This window comes from Zosterops lateralis (genome assembly GCF_965231275.1).
Source record: "Zosterops lateralis genome assembly, chromosome: 11".
Lineage (NCBI taxonomy): Eukaryota > Metazoa > Chordata > Aves > Passeriformes > Zosteropidae > Zosterops > Zosterops lateralis.
Genome location: NC_139771.1, coordinates 4,939,906 through 4,957,088, shown reverse-complemented (window position 1 = coordinate 4,957,088; position 17,183 = coordinate 4,939,906). Strand labels below are relative to the sequence as shown.

General features: G+C 49.0%; 1 protein-coding gene across 8 annotated transcripts in view; it reads right to left on the bottom strand.

Moving 5' to 3' along the window:
- DAG1 (dystroglycan 1) overlaps positions 1-17,183 on the bottom strand; it is a 50,420-nt gene that overhangs the window by 14,780 nt on the left and 18,457 nt on the right. For 7 of the 8 annotated variants that reach the window (XM_083869708.1, XM_083869711.1, XM_083869714.1 and 4 more), the window contains exon 2: positions 1,146-1,549. In XM_083869708.1, the coding sequence (XP_083725834.1) occupies positions 1,146-1,427 (282 nt within the window). In that variant the 5' untranslated portion in view covers positions 1,428-1,549. Of the gene's footprint in view, positions 1-1,145; positions 1,550-15,448; positions 15,593-17,183 lie in introns of those variants that run through there. The other variant, XM_083869709.1, reaches the window with a different exon arrangement.

Below are 17,183 nucleotides of genomic sequence, written 5' to 3'. Positions count from 1 at the left end.
ATGAGATCTAGGGCTCACCACAGGCTCTGGCAGCCCAGTGCTGTACAGGTGCCCTGTGCTCTGAGCACAGGCTGTGGATGAGGCCGGGCAGGGACCTCAGCCATGGGTCAGCTCAGAGTCACTGAGACCAGCCTGGCCCCTTCCCGGACTCCTCTGGCCAGGGGCTCACCCACTGCCCTCCTCCCTCTGTCTGACCCTCTGTCCACAGCAGCTGCATTCTTCAGATTTTCTGCCCACCCTGGCACATCATGGTCTGGCACCCTCACTGGAGCCAGCAGGATCACGTATCAGGATTGGGATAACTGACTGTACACAGAGCTAAACCAAACCTGTCTTCAAGGAGAAATTGAGATGTCAGACTTGCTCCTGACTTGCCCTCCATCTCCCTCTGATCTTCCAAGACACGCCAGAAGCTTGTCTTTTTATAATGTTTTATAATGCTCTTTGAAAAGAAATCTTGAGACTGGAAGGCAGTTCTGTTTTTTAAGAAGAGAATTTTCTGAATTTCACATGATCCAAGCAAACCCTTCCAGGAAAGGACTAACAATGAGCACACCTGTTTGGCCATGTCCCTGCCTTCCTCTGGGTTATTCTAACTCTCCTGCACACAGGACTGATTCCAAAACTCAGTTTTTAGGTCCTTGCAGTGCCAGTGGCATAAGTTTAAGTCAGATAAGGGGAAAGGCAACCATCTTTCCCAAGGGGACTTAGGGGACAGGTCAGGAGAGACAGTGTCACAAACAGCCCGAAGTCCTGCTGGCAGGACAGGGTCTGTTTGTCTGGCAATGTTTTGTTACCACAGTGAAGCAAACTCCCCGAGCCTGAGCAGCAATCCCAGGGAATCCGTGGCTCCCCAGATCCCACGGCAACATCTCCTCATGAATGTGTCCATCGTTCCAGGGGCAGAGTTTAAATACAGCCAACAAACTCAATTAGTCATCCCTGAGAAGCCTTCTCTGTTACAGAAGAGAGAAACTTTGCAATGATGTGAGACTAAGTTTTTATAAAAATCCTTCTTCTGTAGTCCTACAAAACTGCTGGGCTGCTTCGCAGCCACCCCCATGACCCAGCCCATTAGTGGGGTGACTCGCTTGATCCTGCACGAATACAACCAAAAACGATCCTCGGGGAATGGTGTTTCTCACCTGGACAACTGCTCCATTGGAAGCAATTAAATCTGTGGGGATGGAGACCCTGAAGTAGCGTCCCACCACGGCAGAGCTGTCGGGAATGCCCACCACGGCCGGCACAGTCTCCCGGAGGTCCGAGAGCACCGAGTGCATGGAGGCCTCCAGCTGGTTCTCCCAGTCCCGAACCACTTCTGCCGGCTCGCTGGGCCAGTGGCACTGAGCAGAGGCTGCCAGCAGCAGCACGGGGAGCCAAGTCCTCCCCAGGACAGGGGCTTGCAGTAGGCATCCAACAGTCATTCTTCTCGGCAGCCTTGGCAACGGTGCTCCAGCCAGAAAGGGGATCACAGGGAATCTGCAGGCACCACAGCAGGGGATCCACCAGTCCTTCACAGCAGCCTCATCCTAGGAGTCCTGGGAACCTGGTTAGACGTAAGAAATCTAATCAGCACATTAATTAAGATAACCAAGCCACCCAGTCAACTCACAGTGATCTTGCAACAGGCAGAGGGCTACTGGCCATGTTACTCTCTGTGCCTCAACTTTTGATTTAATTGCAAGTTACCACAACCATCAGAAAGCACAAGCTTCTAAGCTCCTCTTCTAACATACACCATCTCCAAAGAAACAAGATCCTCCTGCTTTTCCATGCACACAGCCATGTTTCTGCTGCTCTGGAGACACAGCATCCCGAGATAGCCACAGGTAGGGAGACAGGGGAGATACAACCAAAGCTGAGACTGAGCACAACACTAATAGCTGACCTTTCAAGGCAGGCTGAAGGCAGGCTGGAATATCACTGGATTTAAATGCCAGTTACCCAGCAGGAAAGATAACAAGAATCCTTTGGAAGTCTAAAGCTGCCATCCTAATAGCTTGACACATGACAGATGCTTCTGTTCCCCTGACCCACGAGGCTGATTTTCAAGCCAGGTCTCCTCACAGGTCCAGCTTTTTGTATTACTGTGTTCTCAGTTGATTTGGGGGGCTGCAACATGCAGCCTCAAATCAGACTGGAGCAAGCTATGCACACACAGTGTTTTATGCAATCATCCAGCTCTCTCCTACTTGCACAGCTCACCTCTCCCCATACTCTGCCAAGACACATCTCCAGCTCAACCTCACTTTCTTGTTTTGTTCTTTCACTTCCTCCCCATCATTCCCACCTCCCTGCTTCCCTGGATCTCCCTTCTCTCCTTTGTTCCTTTGACCATTGTTTCTCCTTTGCTTTCCCAGCTATTTCTCCCTCCAGACTGCATTCAGCCATGGCAGTCACAGATCTCTGCCATCATGTTCCTCTTCACAGACTGCTTGCAGGAGACCAACAGATTCGTGGAATAGGACAGAGACATTTAGGACCCAAGGGGAGTTGTACTGTCCACTCTGGTATCCCAGTTTGCAGCCAGCACAGCCCCTGGTAACTAGTCTGCAGTAATGAGTGGAATGGTGGCTTACACAGGATGGCAGGACAGACACACACATCAAGCAGATGTTGTTTAATGCCAGGAGCACATAAGACTGGGTTCCTTAATGCCTTGAACCAACTCCTTTTTCCCAGGCTGAGAGAGAAGTGGCTCCAAATTCCTAGAGCAAACCAGCACAGCCTCTAACCACTGGCCCCCAGCCTGATTTATTTTAGTCTCTTCTGTCTGCACTATATTGATGCACATCAGGCTGTCCTAAGAGACCCTGAAGCCAGTTTGTCTGAGAAGGGAAATCCCACTGCTTCTTGCCCTTGCAGAGCTCTGGCAGCAGCACGACAGGGCTCAGCTGCCCACTGTGCTGTGCCAGGGAGGGTGTATCGCCCACCAGAGGCTTGCAGAAGCAGGCAGAGGGTCTGCCCATGCAAGCACCCAGCCTAAGGCTACCACAGGACACTCTAGGAGCGACAGCAGAGATAAGGTTTGGCTGCTCACCCTAAAGCCTGAGCTGAAGCTGAGATGCAGCCTGCGCATCTGCACCACTCCATGGGCCTTTCACAATAAACCCCACACAGAGAAGGGCTGACACCTCCCACCCCAAGGTAACGGGCCCAGGGCAGAGCTGCAGCCAGCACAGAGGGCTGTGGGTAGTAGGAATTAGGAGCTGAATGCAATAACCTCTGGCTACAAGATCCACGAGGCAGATACCTGATCTGACCACTGTTCTGTGGAGAACCTGTCTCAAGTGAAAGGCAAAAGAGACAGCAGAGGCAGGATAACATTGCTGGAAACCACAAGACAGATGGGAGGATGGCTGGTAAGAAGGTCAGTACCACAAAAAAGCCCACTCCCTGCTGCTCTTGTGCTTCCAACTGTCTGAGCTGACTGGGAGGGGAATATACCAGACGAAACAACAAGGAAGGCAAAGCCAGGCTCTTCTCAAAGGCAAAGTAACACAGACCCATAGAATCTGCTGAGTTGGAAGGGACCCATCAGGATGATCAAGTCTAACTCCTGGTGCTGCACAAGACACCCCAAGAATCCTACCATGTGCCTGAGAGCCTTGCCTGAATGCTTCTTGAGCTCTGTCAGCCTTGGGGCTATGACCATTCCTTGGGGAGCTCATTCTGTGCCCCACCATCCTCAGTGTGAAAAACCACCAGCAGAGGACGAGAGAGAGTGCCAGAGAGAGGTGCCTGAGCTGCTTCTCCAGAGTTTATCCTCAGGAAGTGGCTGCTGGGTAAGGACAAGTCCTAATCCCTATAGGGCACATCTCTCCTACCAGCTCCCTGTGCGGTCAGAGGAAGATCTGAATCACACTGCAATTGATTTCAGATGAGCACAGAGTCATCTCTGCAGGTAAATGAATACCACAGTAGATATCTGGCAGAGAATTTTCAACAGGCCATGTGAATGAACTACAGAGATGATGCAGACACCTTCAAGAGGTCCTGAGGAAGTCACTGCTCATCATAGTGGGAAATCAGGGGACTGTTTGTCCCTGCACTGTGCCTTAAAAAGCTGAAAGAACTACCTTCACCCTCCACAGAGCCTAAAGCATGGCCACTGCAGTGATGACACCTTGTACATGAGCTACTCCTCCTGAAACTCACTTGTTGGAAAGTCCTGATGTGTACGGCAAGCACAGGCAGGATCAGAGACTTGTGGCTGGGGGAGGAATGTGGCAGCAACCCCATGGCTGCTGTGGGGCCAAGATGCTATCAAGGAAATGTGACTGCCTCTCACTGCTGCACTGAGTATCCACACCTGAGCAGAGGAAAGACTCCCCGGACAGCCAGACACACAGTGTACAACTGTACAAACACCTGGAGAGGTGCTTCAGGCCACTGCCTGCCCTGCCACACTGCAGTGGAGCTCGTGCATGAGGTGCATGAGCGTGGTACAGCTCTGTGTTGCTCAGCCAAATGACATGATCCAGCCTGGGGCGTTTTTGTTGGATGGAAAGGAGCATTTGGGCAGAAAGGTTCTTGATATCTGTGGTGAGCAGGAGAGGAAGATGAAGTCATCACCTATTTTAGAAACACTTATTGAAGTAGGCAACAAACACTGGTCCAATATGTGCCCCTCAGCCCAGTAACTGCCCATTATGTGATAATATGACACTTGCAGGCTGCAAATTTAGAGTTTCATTTTAAATAAACTACAGAAGAACAGGTTCAGCATATAGGAGTGGAGCACACAGGAGGTACAGGAGTAATTCAGTAGTTGATAACAAGGAACAAACAGAAGAGCTGAGAACAAACTTGCACCACCAGAAAAAAACACCTCTTGACACAGCTCCACCTCACCACACAATGGACAGAAGCTGAAACACTGCCAGCTTCTCACAGCGTGTGAAGAAGGAAAAGCAGGGTGGTTGCAGCTATCAGTAAAACTGTACAAGGCACTACCCTGCAGTGCTAAGGTCCACATGGACTATCAGTGCAAGGTGGAATACCTTTTGGGATAGGATCCCCTGCCTAAAGCCAGTAGTGCTGCTCTGCAAGTCTACTGACCACCAGCACTGTGGGTCTGGATGCAGCTGCAGAAGAGTTCATGTTATCTGCAGCAAGGCTGGAACGAGTGATGGGGACCTGTCTAATGCCTCTGGTTTGAGAGGCCACACCACCTCACATGGCACTCCCATGGGCACAACCCTGACTCAACTGAGAAATCATCCCTGCTGTATTTGGAACAAGTCACTGTTCTGGGTTATTGTCCATGGTCGGTGAGTGGCACAGAACTGGAGCCCTCCAGGAGCAAAAACCTCAATGCTTCACAGTTTCCCAGAAATTCAAAACAGGGCCAAGACCCAAACACAGATGGAATTCTGCAGGCGGTTTTCTGCTGATCTCTGGGAAGCATCAGGCCACAGAGCTGACTGACTTAGACTGCATTTCCCAGTTATGAGGGAAGGCTAAACCACCCCAGCTTCTCTACACTGCACCGTGCTCCTCCTTCCAGCAGGATCTGCACTGCCCAGTTTCACAGAACAAACACAAAGGTTCAGGTTAGTCCTGAATTTCAGGATGTTTCCTTCTGTCTGATCTTCTGAAAGAACAGATTTTCTCTTTATTCTTCTGCTTCTGTGAGAGCTCTTTTGGTCTCAAGTTCAAGCCTTCAGAGTGTAGGATGAAACATCAAAGTCAGTATCAACATCTGCTTCAGTCCTAGCACTCGCTACGTGTGCCAAAGTTGATTCCTGATCTCCAGTGCCAAACTCCCTCACAGAGCCAAGGAACTGGGCCTGCTTGGTGAAGTTATGGTGCTGCATTTGATATGATGCTGACTTGTCAAGGCAGTCCTGGAATTTGCTCCTTCTCCATGCAGCTATGAGACTCTCTGACACAGTAGGAACATGCTGTACCTTTGTTATCCAGGAACACTGAACAGTGCAGGCAGAAGACGGGACTGAAAGGAAGGACTGAGGAACGACAAAGTAGCTACTCCCAGCCACACATTTTCCCAGAGACCTTTCCTTCTGCTCATCACAGACCCAGGAGTGTGGGGCCAGGGGAAGCATCCCAGCCAGAGGAAGGTGGCTGTCCTACAAATGACTCTTCCTGTGGCCAATTAGGACACCACTTCAACAAGAACCAGTGAAAGTGAAGTCTCTGTCCAGCTGCATCTAATCCAATTGCTCAAGCACACAATCACATCACTGGGCTGCGGTAATTAATCACCACCAGCATATTAATGCCACTGAGCCGAGCATGCAGAAAGCTCAAGTAACTGCTGTGCAATTCTTGACTCTAGTTAATAAGGTATTTAGGAGTTAGGAGGAATCCTACTTACCTGATTGCTTATTTACCAATATCCTCATTAAAGAAAGCATTAAACAAGTGGCCTGCCTTTAAGGAAGCCAACTCAGACAAAAAGCCTTGGTGCAATTTTGCAGAGCAGAGCTATTGTCTCTGCACAGATCTCCCTCCCGTGCGTGTTTCCACAGGAGGATCTCCGGGCAAGTCCCGTCAGCTATCGCGCGCCTGCGAGTCAGGGCAGCCAGCAGCAGGAATGATGAAATCCAGTGTCCCTGGCCAGGCACACAAAGATGGCACTCTGCCGGACGTGCTCCCCGCTCCAAAACATGACAGCAGGCACCCCCGGTGCCAGCCTGGCGGCACGGCCCAGGCAGAGGCAGCTGGTGCTCTGTGCACGTCTGTGCTGTGCTGAACCAGTCCAGGGAGGGGGGCAGGAGGGACAAACAGCTCAGGGGCAGGGAGGGTGTCTGGGCACAGCAGCCCATCACCAAGTTATGAACTAGCAGTCTCTTCAAGCCCAAGAGCATGCTAGCCTGGCAAGCCTGACGTGTAGTATGTACAAAGAACACCCTGGAGCATGAAATTTAGGAAACAGTCAGTTTCTGTGCCTGCCCTGCTCCGGACATACCCTGAAACAAAGGCAGCAGCCCTTCCAACAGACTATGTTAAAGGCTATGGGAAGTGCAGCAAACGCCTCTGGGGGTTATTTCCAACCTCAGTGACTTCTGCCGTGTGCATTCACAGATGACCCAAGCTCCAGACGCTGCTGCACACGGGATGAGTTACAGACAGGGATGTATAGAAGAACAACCACACAGAGACACACTGGTCACACACAGACTCAGGGCAGGCCTCTGCCATGAGGGAACAGGTCAGGAAAAGGACAGAAGATTCACCACCAGACATAGCTCCCCACTCACATTCCTTGGAGTGACAGGATCCTGTCCTGCACAACACTAACCAGGGATCTCTAGAGATGGTGGCCTTGCATGGAGACTGGAGGACAAGCTCACACAGTTTCTGGCTTAATGCTGCACTCACAGCTGCCTGCTCAAAGCCACATATGCACTAAAACCAAAGCAGCAGCAGCAGCTCACGATCAGAGATCAGACTATGAGAGACCTGCCTGTGTGGGGAGCCCCAGATCAGTGCTCCTGAGGCTGCTGGAGGCCCTTCCACTCTCTCCCCCACACAGCCATCAGGAACTGGTCATCCCAGACACCATCAGCTCAGGAGATACCAACTAAGCTGTACTCAATTCTTCACCTAAAACTTCATTTCAACATGGTGTGCCCACCATGTATTGTCACAACATTAAACGTGGTGAAGGTGCCCAGAAGTGACACCCAGCCCAAAGGACGTAGGTACAAAAAAAGCTGCTTTTTTCATCCTTGTCCCTTCTTGTATTTCCATGCTGCTCGTCTCCAGCACATCTGGTGTCAGTAACAGGAAACTCTGACACTAAAAAACAATCTAGAGGAAAAAACAAACTCAAACAAACCCGAAACAGCAGTGCTAATAATGTGTGCTGGGCAGGGAAACAAGCAGCACCCTCCTGCTGATGGGAAACTCGCCTGCAACCTGTCACCAACTTGTTGCTTTCAAGTCCCAGAGGCCACAGGCAGTTTCATGACGCTTGTGCGGGAAGTGGTCACCGCCATCAACACCTTGCAGCAGTTTTTATTCTGCTAGAGCAAGCACTGAGATACTTCACTTTCCTGTAGCTGAGAGGAAGCTTTCTGCTACCTTCATTACCACTCTGTGAGAGTGAGAAAAGATGCAAAGAGCTTAGTTTTCCTTTTTGCCCCTGTATTGCATCTGTCCAGAAGCTGGGCTACTACACTGCCCTCCCCAGCTGGGGAATCCATTCCCAGAAAAACTTATTTTCCTGGAAAAGGTAAGCACTGAGAATATGCTCCAGTAAGCACCTCAGCAAGTGCTGTGCAGGGAAGGAAACAGCCTGGCAGTCCCAAAAACCCACAGTCAGGGCACTCCTGCTGAGGTACATGCAAGGGGCACTGCAGAGCAGCAACAAAAGCACAAAGGACACCAGATCCCTTTTGGCAGCTGGAGCATGTTTTTTCTTCCCTGCAGAGCACATTTCCTCTGCAAGATGCTGTGGCAAGCCTTGTTCTGGAGGCAGCACCTTCCCCAGCCTCCTGCAGCCCTGGGGAGGGAAGCAGGAGGGATGAGTATGGTACCCACAGGTGCCTCTTGACAACGCACTTCCACGCTGAGCTGACAGACTTGCTGGAAGACCATCTGGGTGTCCCCCTGCTCAGCACCCTGCAGGACTGGCCCTTGCAGGCTCTGTGAGCTACTTGCCCTGTGCTCGAGCCATGTGTTGAGTGCCCGCTGTGCCTGACCTGCGGCAGTGACCGGCAGCTGCAGATTTTGGCTGGGCAACACTCTTGACTCTTTGATGAAAGTTTCAGCAACCACAATCAATCCCTTCCTCCACTTTGTTATTCCCAGACAGCCAACTCAGATGATATCTTCAAGTGCATTCAGTTGAAAGGAAACTCAGATATTATCTTCCCAAGTATTTAGAACCCTCAGAGATCTTTTTTTTCCCCTGTAATTACAAACACTGCAGCCAGGTAGAACTGCCATTTGCTTGCTGCCAGCAGCTAGGAAAAATTAGGATATAAACATCCACCAACAAGCCCAAGTAGAGGGACAGCTTCAACAACGTCACCTCACACCTCTTGCATCCTGTGAACCTGCCCCATCTCAAGGGAAAGCTGGCAGAGAAAAGTGATGGGAACCAAAGGTATAAAATGGATCCTTCCTGAAAGCAGCTGGAAGAGAACAAATTGGGATGCACTGGGGCACTAGGGAGATGAGAAATGAGCCCACACTCTCCTCTAATAAAAGGACCAGAAGCCAAAGTAACTCAAACAAAATGGGTTTTCTTAAGGATCCAGTGGGATCATGAACAGGAATGCTTAAACTTCACCTGGGTTTAAAAAAAAAAAAAAAAAAAGGGGTGGGGCAGGCAATTTTATAGAAGGCAGAGTTACCAAGGCAGCTTTTCTGGCTCAAGCAGCACTTGATCCCGGGGATGGCATTCAGGGAAATGATGACTCGCACTCCTCTCCAGGCATCTTCTCCTGGCTGTTATTGGAAAGGGCATATAGGCTAAATATACAGCTGCAGCAGGGCAGAGCAAGGGTCTGTTTGCCTCAGGGCATGTACTGTAATGTGGCTTGGCTTCACTTGTGTTTCCAGTGCACAGCCAGCCAGAGCAAGTCCCTAAAAACTCGGCTTATAACTCCTGGTTTTGTCTGAAAACAGAGCAACAGTGTGTAAAAATCCTAGTATTCAATTCTGTGTTTAAGGGAACATAAGCTAAAGGTAGTACAAAAATCCACAGGAAATTAAAGTAGGAAAGTTTATGGAAAAAAAAACAGATGGGACTATGATCTTCCATACAAATGCCATAAAAATGCATATTTTGAAGATAAACACAACAGATGTGTGTATACATATATCTATATATACATGCACACATACGTGCACACACACACACACACACACACAAATGTTTTATAAGTTCCCAAGGTTTAATAAAAACCAGAACTCAAGGCACCAAGATAAAACAGAGAGTTTTGACTCCAACTTTCTCTTCAATAAGGAAAGTTTTGCATCATGCTGAACTTGTCACTCATTCTGCAATGAAGACCTTGGCAACAGAAACAGAGGACACTGGGCTGGCAGCTGAGGCACCTGGAGACAAGGCAAGGAAGAAGTAAAACACAAGATGTCACTTTTTAAATGTGAGGACTACAAGGTATCAGAGTCTGACCTTCTGTTTCTGAGCAAGCAGGTTGCTTCCCAGCAAGTGCCAAAGGACATGTGCAGGAGCAGCTAATGTGACAGTCACCACTGTGTGTCCTGTCTCCTGGTATCACTCACCATCCACCAGCTGTTCCGAGTCTAATTCACACCTGTTAATGACCTTTGATAGAACTCATCAAGCTGGAAAGCGGGTTTCTATCAAAGAGGAGGTTTCTGCTGCTTCAGAAACAGGTTTAAACCAAGCCACCACCACCAACAGGTGACTGCAACCTTTCCTCTGCCCCTTGCTCCAAAGAAACAAAATCATCCACAAATTTCCTGCAACACTTGAAATCTCAGCCTGGGAAAACACTCCTTCCCTTAAGCTGCTCAGCTGTACTGTGCAGGAGATGTTCTTACTGCTGTAGTCATGAGCACCAAAACTAATGAGACTAAAAAGATTTACATCTCTTGCTTGATTTCTTAATTGAATTAAAGGCTGAACAAAACCCCTTATGAGGCTTCAGAGAATCCACATGGAACAGAAACAACGAATATCCTAATTGGAGAGGAAGCTTCCACTGGACATTCTGTCTTAACAAGTACTAAAGAGTCCTTACAAAAAGAGAAAGACCCTGAGGGGTAAACCCCCAAGTCCAGCAAGGCAGGAAATCTGGAGTTTTGAGATACACACTGAATGGGTCACATACAGGAGGGAGGTGAGCTTCAGTGTCTTTTTAGCCAAAACTCTTCCACCTTCCAGTTGTCTATTTTTTATGTATTTAATTTAAATAAATAAGGTACAAAAGCCCTTCTGCCAAATTAGCAAACAGAAGCTACCAGAGGTGTGACAGACATGAAAGACACTGACAGGCAGGGCACTTCTGCAAATCACCTTAGGAAACTTGATCAAACTTTCAATTCCTGTTCTGAAGGAAATCCTTCTGAGGCTGCAACTCTGGCCTTACACTTGAGTCAGAAGGCTCATGCAGGACCCTTGCCTGTGCTTTGACACGTTTTTTTCATCACTAGAACAGCTTTTGGGCCTCCCTAGGACACGCTGGCACTGTGGCCACCAGGCAAGCACTGGCTTTGTTAATGCTACTGAAGCAGGAGCACCCAAGCGTGGGCAGCTTGGGCAGGGGATCCTCCAGTGCCAGGAACACATGGCCTGAGGGCTGCAGGCACCAAACCCAAGTCTGAAAAGAAGAGTGTTGGTGGAGGTTTCAGAGTCACCTCAAAATGCTGTTTGGCTGAAGTGCTCTGTGGAGACACGGCCACATTCCAAGGGTTTATAATCACCTTCTGGGTATTCCACAAAATTCCTCAGATAATGAAATATTTCTAGCAGGTCCTTGAAAGTGCTCAAGCACTATAATTTCCTACAGATTGGTGTCACAGTGCCAGGATTCAGGCACTAAGCAGAGGAATGGAGGCAAAACTTTGGATCTCTCCCCTACCTGCTGCTGTTACCAAGGGGAGGCAAAGCACCAAGAGCTGACATTGAGCGGAGACAGGAACCAAGGAAAGCAACACCAACAAAAAGCCATTTTCAGCATTTCAGCTGTGATGCAGCAATATTTATGTTCTTTGTGGCAGCGTAACTAAGGGCAGGCACATTCTGTTTAGAAACATCCCGCCATTCCATCAGCTTTACTACCCCACCCTGCAACTCCAGGCCAAGGCATTAAGATTCAACTTCATGGAGTTTCTCAGCCCTAATTTATTACTCAGCTAGCAAGACTGCCACAGCTCTTCATTTAAATATATTTACCCCCCAGTGACTAATGCGAGCAGCCAGGGCATCAGCTGTGGACCTCCAACTTTTAATGCTTCTCATGAAAACTGTTCTAAACGCTTCTTGGCAGAAGGAGATAGAAATGTTCCAACTTTAACCATCAACCATAAAATGGGAAATCTGCAAAATGAAGCAGCATTGCTACCATGCCACAGAGGCAGAGAAAGCTTCTGGAGGAAGAATTAAGTCCTACAGATCAGCAGCTTCCAGCTGGGCAACACATTCCTTTAAAGCAGCAGAAATTCAGGAGTCACTAAAAGCCATCAAATGAATAACCTCTTCCTGTGGGTGCACATTTTTTATAGATGCCTTCTTTTCTTGGAGACCAGTACTGAAGGGATGGACTGCTTCAACGACACTCTCTGCTCCTCACAGTCACCTCTGCCCCAAGCTGGCCACTCTTTCCTTCAAAAGGCAAGTCCAAAAGCAAGAGATCTCCAAGAGCACAAGCTTACCAAGGCAGAAGGATAGCGCACAGCTTCACAGGTCCACCTCCTTCCCAGATGCTCTAGTGCAGGAAGACTGATTTAAATTATAAAGCAAAGATGAGCACCTTAAAAGACCAGACACTAACAGAGCCTGCATCGCATTCATGCTGCATTAATTTCACTGTATTATATTTGAACTAAATTATGTTGTTTAATTGCACTGTGTAATTATAAAATAACCCTCATCTGGTTTTGACCATGGCCTCAAAGGCTTCAGCCAGGAGCAGGGAAGATGAGTTGCTCATCACAGGTCCACTGGTGCAGAGATAGCTCCAGATTTTCTCCCCACCCTGCTCTGGAATTGAGAAATCAAGAGACGAGTTCAATTATTTCAAGGCAAGAACGACGAATTCACTGCAGTATCAGTGAGATTTAGGCTTTTTTAAAAACACTAACATTCTGCCCCATTCATACAGATAACAGGACACATTCAGCCACAGCTCAAGCTCATTATTTAAACCAAGAATCACGCATTCAAGATCTGGGCAAGAAACAACCCTGACAGCACAGAGCCAGGTCAACTAAATACTGTGCAGGGTAACCTGCTCCTCTCTCACACAAAGCAGTTTCAAGGGTTCCTCCGAGCAATCCCCCTGCAGCAATTCCAAAATAAACATCCTGCCATTCCCTGACCCCAAATTCCACAGACAAACAAGTCCAAAGGACTTAAAAATAGGATCAAGCTGTCCTGCTCAGACACCAGACAAGTTATGCAAAACTGGGACCCAAGGACAAACTGGGTAAAGAGCACTCACAGGATAAAGGCAGAGAGACTGCAAGGACGAGGCAAGGAAAACTTATGTTTTCCTTCTGTAAGCAGCCACAGAGCCTGTGTAGTGTAACACATTGGCAACAGTTAACTGGCTGGGTTGGTATCTGGTATCAGACCTCAAAAAATGGCCCTGAGGTTTAGCCACAACAGTAATTTTTTCCCTCCTCCATCTTGTACAGGTCAGAGATGTTGAAAGCAAGATGTTGAATGTTTATGAGGAAAAAACCCTAAATTACAGTGTATTTCAAATAGTGTGAGCACAGGTTGCATCCCTCTATTTTGACTCGCAATGCAATCTTTACACGAGAGACCAAAGCTGCCTGCCCAGCCTGCTGACACTGTGTCCCACAGCTTCCTAGGTGACAATCTGGATGGCTGTGAAGGGACATCAGCACAGACTCACAGCTGCACACTGACATGCAAGATGACAGCAGCTGTGGCAACTGAAGTGGGCAGATTGAAATATGAATTTAAGTTATAAAGAGAAAAAAATTGAATAAGATGGGACAGATCTTGTACTGACTTCTTTCCCAGTGCAAAGAAACATTGTGGAGCACGGGATGACTCCTTCTGCAAGAATCCCAAGAATGGGGGCAAAGTCATCAGAGCTCCAATGTATGCCCCAGGAAAACAGAGTTAGATGCCATTCTGAGGCAACAAGGAAAATTAAACCAGCACTCAACTGGGTTTTGTAATAGTTTGATCCTCTCTGAGCTAAGCATCGCCTTTTCTTGCTCACTGTGTGTGCTTTGGACACTCAAAAACCACCCTCCCCACTACGTCTTAGCCAACAGCAGTGCCTCGATGCCCCTTTTCCCACCACCCTCTCTGCCTTGGGGCACCCAGAATAGAGCAGAGCCCAGCCCCAGGCACAGTCTGTGCTGATGACCTCGGGAGAGAAACGACAACAGCCCCACTTCCCAGCCAACAGCCACCCACAACAGTCCTAACTGTTCCCAAAGCTGTGTAACAGCAGACAAATGCATCTGTCCTTAATCACTTCTGAATCCACCCCCCACCAAGTCACTCTCACTTTGATTTCGGCTCAGCACTCGCCTGACCTTCATCACTAATGCGATGTCCAAACCCCAGTAATGAGTTTAAGAGGGCATCCTGTTACTCAGCACCCACTGGACTATCCTTGCTGTTCTCACAGTCACATTCCTATGGCTGCACCTACATCCCAGTAAGTCTGAAACACTTCCCAGGAAAACCTGAGGGCTCACTGCTACCAAACAGCAGAGGAGAACATAAACAGTTTAGCAAGAGCATATGGGCTCTACGGAGAGAGATGCACAAGCACCAGAGGAAAAAAGGCAGTCTTGGAGTTGCAGGGAGGCTGTGGAGCTCTAAAGGTGTGTTCAGCCTGCCTTCGCTTTACAGAGCTGCTGCAGATGTGGGGAAACAATTAAACTGCTTATCACAGTACATCCCATTCAGGTTCCAGAGTCGGAGAGCAATTCCAATCCCCAGGTGGCAAGCGCAGCAATTAGGTATCCAAGGACATGCATCTCTTTGCTTATGTTAACTTCAGTGGTTATACAGCATTTCCTTGGCTTACTGTCTTTAACTGATTGTTGGTTCAAGGATGAGATCAGCTCAGTCCTGCAGGACCTTGTTGCACCTTGTACAGCATTTGGAGGATGCAGAATGGTCCAAATGTAGGCAGGGAACTTACAAGTAATTCAGCTGAGCCAGCTACAAAGCCTGGTCACAATCCCCATTCCCTCACCTGGGGAGGGGGGGGGGGGGGCTGGGCTTAAAGTTCAAAAATAAAACCTAATTTAAAACCACAGCCAGCATCTCTACAGCCTCTGAAGAGTAGCTCTGGATTGGCCTCTTCTGAGCTTCATAAGGGGTGGTAGGAAGAAAATGTGGTTTTAGCAGCTCAGTCCATCCCTTATAAAGCAGATATGCTATGCCAAAAATAACCTGGCTTATTAGTTACAGTCACCAAGCACTCACTTAGCAGCTCTCTGATCAGGGACCACACTGTCCACACCGCATCACCACAGTCAATTGTTTGGAGCAAACAAATCCAGGTTACAGACCTGAAACACCTTCCACACACAATCAAAAAACTCTTTCAAAGGTAATGATGATGCCTCCTACTGCAGGCAGCAGCAGCCAGACTGCCTCTCACTTATTCCTCAAGAACCTTATGTCAGCCAGGAGCTTTGCTCACTGCTGTAGATTGAGCCTAAATCCCCCTCTCCCAACAGAGTATGATGCTGCTCCAGGTAACAAAGGCAATACCTAAAACCTCAAGGCTGCAAATAATGAGTTAAAAAGTGAGAATACCTGAGAATTAAGCTTGTCCGTGAGCTGGTCCCAGCAGTTTACTGCTTCTCTCCACCTCTACTCCAGCTTCTCTCTGCCTTTGAGACAGGCGAAGCCCATCACCCATCCATGACTGTCAGCAAGCAGCCCAGGAGAGACTGGATTCTGCTCCCAGCACTGGGATAGTGGGAGAGGCAGCACCTCCCTCCCACTCTAGATTCAGTCCCTCTGGCCTCGGGCTGGAGGAGGTCCCGGATGGATACGATCTATGAAAACCAGTCTACAAACCACTGGTGAACTGTGAGCCTTGCAGACCCCGTAAACTGATAAGATCCATATCATACAGGGCATTTCGCTGGGAGGGGAGATAGCACACAGATTGCAATCAGAGCCCGGGGCTGCCAACCTTCCATGCAGCCTTTGTGCCACCCAAGGACCTCTCTATGCAAGCAGTTAGGGGCTGTTTGGGTTTTAAATACTGACAAAATAAAACTTTTTAAAAGGTCTTTTAACTGTTGGAAATGGCTGAACTGCTTCTGCTGAAAAACTGAAACAAAGACTGAGGGAGGGACACAGGACGGAAATTCAGCATGGGAAATTCCAGTGCAAGCAATTAAGTTGAAGAGTTAAACTCGACTCCAAACAACCTCTGTGGCAGGCAGTGTGACGGTGTCACCCAGACACCCCTGCTGCACAATGCCCTGCGGAGACAAAACTGCCCCAGCAGCTAAAGCAGGCCACTCCACACCCAGAGCGTGAGCCTGGATCCACTCCAAATGGGAGTTGATTTGGGAAAATCCTGCGCGAGGGAGCTCTGGCCAAATCGCTGCAAGTGGGAGGCAGCTCTTCGGCAATGTGCTGGGGGGCTCACGGCATCTGGACGTGCTGCTCCCTGGCTCCTGCCGCTACACCCTGCCCCGGCACAGCCCCCGCCCGGGCACTCCCCTCGCAGGCAGCTCCATGGGAACACCGCTCCCCGCTGACCCACTTCTCCTTCCCTGGGAGCCGGGCAGGGCACCGGGAGCAGGCCGGGTGCCAAAGTCCACTAACAGACCAGGGCAAGGTGCTGCAGGCAGGATGCAGTAGGTAGCACTGGGAATGGCACTGTGACCAGAATTCAGCTGCTGCTAAACTGCTCTAAAACCTGAAAGCAGCACCTCCCAACGCAAGCCCCCTTTAGCCAAGGTGGTGCCCTGTGAGCAGAGTTTGAAAAGAGCATTTTGCTGCTGGAAAAAGGGATGTTTCGGAGATCTTTATTCTGTGTCTGCTCCCTTATTCTCACTGTGCTTATTCCTTGGGAAAGCTATTTCTTCCTTCCACTGCTCTTTCATAAAACCAAGCAACAATCTAAAGAAAAACTGATAAGAAGGCTTGGGGCAGATGTGCCTTCATTTTTCTTAAAGATAACTCTCTACATCAGTAACGTCCCTACAAAGGCAAATCACTGCGAACTGGAGCTGGGTGCCCGGAGCACCGCAGACAACAGCAAGATCCACATCAGCTGAAGTAGCCAGGGAAAATACCTGCAAGCCATTGCAGGAGAGGTCTAATGACATCACCTGCAAGCCTATGGCTTATCCCGGGCTTTGCAAGGACCAGTGCACAGAAATTGAGTGCATCCGAAGCACTAGGATAACACATGAATTCTGACACAAGCACAGCAGCCAGAATGAAAGCTTGGAGGGAAAAGTATCCATAATGTCGTTTGTGATGGTAGGTTTGCTCTGCTTGTAACATACACTGCCAACACTCCCGG